Consider the following 4,005-nt stretch of genomic DNA (forward strand, 5'->3'; position numbering starts at 1 on the left):
ATACTTGACTTGATTGTTTGCGGATCATAAATTGTGTTTATTTGGTTTTTGGTTCGTGTACTTAGAAGCTTACTGCATCAGACTGGAATACCAATCTGGACGCCGTCCAGACACTTGGACGCCGTCCCAGATTTCAAAGCTGGAAACCGTCCAGCTATTTGGACGCCGTCCCAGCCTTCAAAGCTGGATGCCGTCCAGACAATCTGGACGCCGTCCAGATACACTGGCAGCTTCTGTCTTCGTTGGTCATTTTACGAAAAATGTTTGCTATGCTATGGACCTCCGATTCACATGTAACTTGTTCTAACATGCTCATATATGATTAAAAACCTCAGGAAAATAGTTCGGGACCCGACCCGAACGTGTTGACTTTTTCGTTGACTTTGACCCGACCAAGTTGACTTTTAATCAAACTTAACCAATTGTTTGTGCAATCGTTCTAACATGCTTTTATACTTGTACCTTGCATGAAACATGACAATTTGATTCACATGCTATTATGATCGAGTCTTAACGAGCCATAGGACTAATTGAACATCTTTGACCAATCGTGACTATCGTTATTGATACAACCTATTTGTTTAGGTCAAGACTAGCATTGTTCTTTGCACACGTTTACTTGTTGAAGTACTTTACTACTCGTGCACTCAAGGTGAGATCATAGTCCCACTTTTACTCTTTTGCACTTACATTTGGGATGAGAAAACATAAACGTTTCTTTTTACTAAGTGAACACAAGTACAGAAAAACAAACATTCTACATACGAGTTTGAACAAAAATCCTCAATTCGATTATCATTAGTTACACTTGCCGGGTGTAAGCGAGAACTTATGTTATATGGCCATATGGGTTTGACAAACCCTCATTCAAACGGTTCGCTACCGTTTACGAATGAAATGTATTTTCGAGAAACAGTGTATGTTCTAACACTATTGTGATGGGGTTCTATGGAAGGAATGTTAAGCATTGATAATTGGGTGCTCGTGAAACAAACTTTTGGAATGTATTACTATTATCTCATTGTTGCAAATCTTGTGGTTCACTTGTACTTACTTACTTAAACCTATGATTTCACCAACGTTTTCGTTGACAGATTTCTATGTTTTTCTCAGGTCCTTGAACGATACATGTTATATGCTTCCGCTCATTATTTTGATACTTGCATTGGATGTCGAGTATATATATGCATACATGGAGCGTCTTTTGGCTACTTTTAAATTGTGTCGCATAAGTTTCATTTGTACTTATAACTTTGTAACGTAACTTGTGGTGGAACTATTCTCGTAAACTTTGAACAATCTTTACATTTGAAATGAATGCGACATATCTTTTGGTCAAATGTTGTTTTAAAGACTTATGACCACGTAACGGGACCTAAGTAGACGACGCCGTCAATGACGATTTTGTCGGGTGGCTACAATTATCTGAAACCAATTTAGAACCACAAACAGATGGAATGTATTTCATTTTAGAATCAGATACATTCCCTAGCCTATGATGCCACAAACTGTAAGAATTACAAGCTTAGATGAATTAGCACAATACCCTTCCTTTATTGAAAACTAACAAGAATCTTTACCATAAGCAGAAATGAGTTTCACCAGCCTTTTATCAACTTGATCCATTGGAACATTCACCAAGTAGTATAGATCAGCTTTCCTTTCACCCAGTCCTATCACCTTCTGTGTTTTCAAGTCCTGAATCAAACAGAACAAATAATAGAAAATAACTATACATTGACTGTCTCTTGTTAGTTTTGACACAGATAGGAGATTTAGCTTAAAGGAAGGTACTACAAAACTTCTTTTAACATCATGTGCTTCTTTAATTTCACTTGTCTAATATGAGAGATAACAGAAGTATTACCATTTGGTAATCTTATATAAGGTTTAACAACTAATGACTTTAGATCACTTAGGCCATTAATATCTAAAGTCATGTGATCTGTTGCCCCTGTATCAAGAATCCATTGATTAACAGAATTATGTTTAAAGAGAATACCTGCAGCAAAATGATTATCAAGCTCATCATCAGACTTAGCAACTTGACCATTAGCATCATTTTGTGCCATGTTAGGTAAAAATTTCAACAACTGCTCAAATTGTTCAATAGTGAACACAATATTATTTCCTTGAACAATGGCTGCAGTCTTCTTGACAACATTATAGTTCACACACTTCTTGACTTGAGTGTGACCTTTTAGCATTCAATCTTCCCTTATAATGCCAAGGAGGATAGCCAATTTTCTCCCAACACTTGTCTGGTGAATGCCACTTATGACCACAAAAGGTACATTTATCATCACTAGTGGCTGATTTGCTATACAAAGCAGTCATATCTTGATTTTGAACATATGTAAACATCTCTCTTTGAGATTCTTCTTGCTGCAACATTGAACAAGACACCTCAACACCAGGTAATGGACTCATTAGCAACATCTGACTCCTCAAAGCAGAAAATTGTTCATCTAAACCATTAAGAAACTGAAATAGATGTTCTTCTTCCTTCTGCTTTTTCAAAGCATTCAGAAAATTAGTAATCTCAGGAGTAACATTAGTAACCCTAGGCAGTTCACTCATCGAATCAATTTCTTCCCAAATACACTTCATTTTGGTATAATTCTCACTAACAGAAATTCCATTTTGATCACAAGAATATGTATCTTCATGCAGTTTATATTTTCTGGAACCATTACTTAAAGCAAACATTTTCTCCAATTGCTTCCAGATAGCAGATGCAGTATCAACAAACATGATAGATTTCACTATGGATTCAGAAACAGAGCTCATGATCCAGCTGATCACCATATTGTTACAGGTATCCCAAAATTCAGTCTGATTAGGATCATTAACTGGACGAATTACAGATCCAGTGACAAACCCTAGCTTTCGCTTTGTGGATAGAGCAATTTCCATTGATCTACGCCATGATCGATAGTTTTGAGCTCCAAATAGCTTCTGAAGGATGCAAATACAACGAATTTTGAAAAAGTTGTCGTTGTTGCTGTTGTGGATCCATTTGAAATTGATGTAAGCGGAAGCAAAATTACTTGAAAAGGAAACAGAGAATTGCAATTGTAGATCGTTAATCTTAGAATTGCTCTGATACCATGAGAAGATTAACAAGATTTGTGCAATTGCAATTGAATTCTCAAAAAATTGAATGAATGATACAGACATACATCGACATATATACTAGCCATCTAAACTAACAGCCACTAACAAACCCTAACCAACTTCTAACAAACGTGATTACAAAATTGACCAGAACAGGCCCTTACACTATAGCATAAATACAAGAATAGCCCCTGTACATATAAACTTCTGAAAATGTGCAATAATAGTCCCTGTACATCAGATTCATCAACCAATCAGCTTCAATATGAGATGTCTCAAGTCAATTGCTATAAATGGAAAACAATAATGTGATAAAGTTCTTTTATGCCCTTACTTTATACATGTAAGATAAAAAGATGGGTAAAAAGTAGGGGGTAAGACTGCAAAGTTAACAGAAAATACATGTGTCAGTTACTTTTTCTTAAACTGTGTGTTTTTTGTCTGGAGACAATAGATTTGAGACAGAGGGAGTATGTTTACACGTAGTAGTTACGTTTAGCAATCTTCAAAACTAAAAATATATCTGATAATTTATTAAAAAATATATATATATATATATATTAATGAAGTTGTGATGTGGTTCAGCGGTTGGTGGCATGCCTCCTTTAGGGAAGGTCAGGAGTTCAAGGTTTCCTTTCGCATATTGTTTGGAGGGGGGGGGGGGGGGGTGGGGGGGGAGGTTTACTTGGCCGTGCCCTTGGATCGATTTCAAGGTTTCCTCCTGGGCAGCGATGGGGGCGGGGTTATTATCGCTGCATCGGCATAGTCGAAACGGGAGATGATCGCAACGGGTGGTTTAGTCCCCCTCGGATGATCCCAATCGCTGTTTTCAAAAAAAAAAAAAAAAATTATTAAAAATTAACACTAACCTACAAGATTGACATATAT

At 36.6% G+C, this 4,005-nt stretch overlaps 1 protein-coding gene across 1 annotated transcript; it reads right to left on the reverse strand.

The window, feature by feature from the left end:
* Positions 1-2,163: 2,163 nt before the first annotated feature.
* Positions 2,164-3,180, reverse strand: LOC139852299 (uncharacterized). Its single transcript, XM_071841569.1, has one exon. It carries the CDS (start codon positions 3,178-3,180, stop codon positions 2,164-2,166), a length of 1,017 nt encoding a protein of 338 aa, XP_071697670.1.
* Positions 3,181-4,005: the final 825 nt, after the last annotated feature.

The sequence above is a fragment of the Rutidosis leptorrhynchoides genome, chromosome 6, assembly GCF_046630445.1.
Source record: "Rutidosis leptorrhynchoides isolate AG116_Rl617_1_P2 chromosome 6, CSIRO_AGI_Rlap_v1, whole genome shotgun sequence".
Taxonomy (NCBI): Eukaryota; Viridiplantae; Streptophyta; class Magnoliopsida; order Asterales; family Asteraceae; genus Rutidosis; species Rutidosis leptorrhynchoides.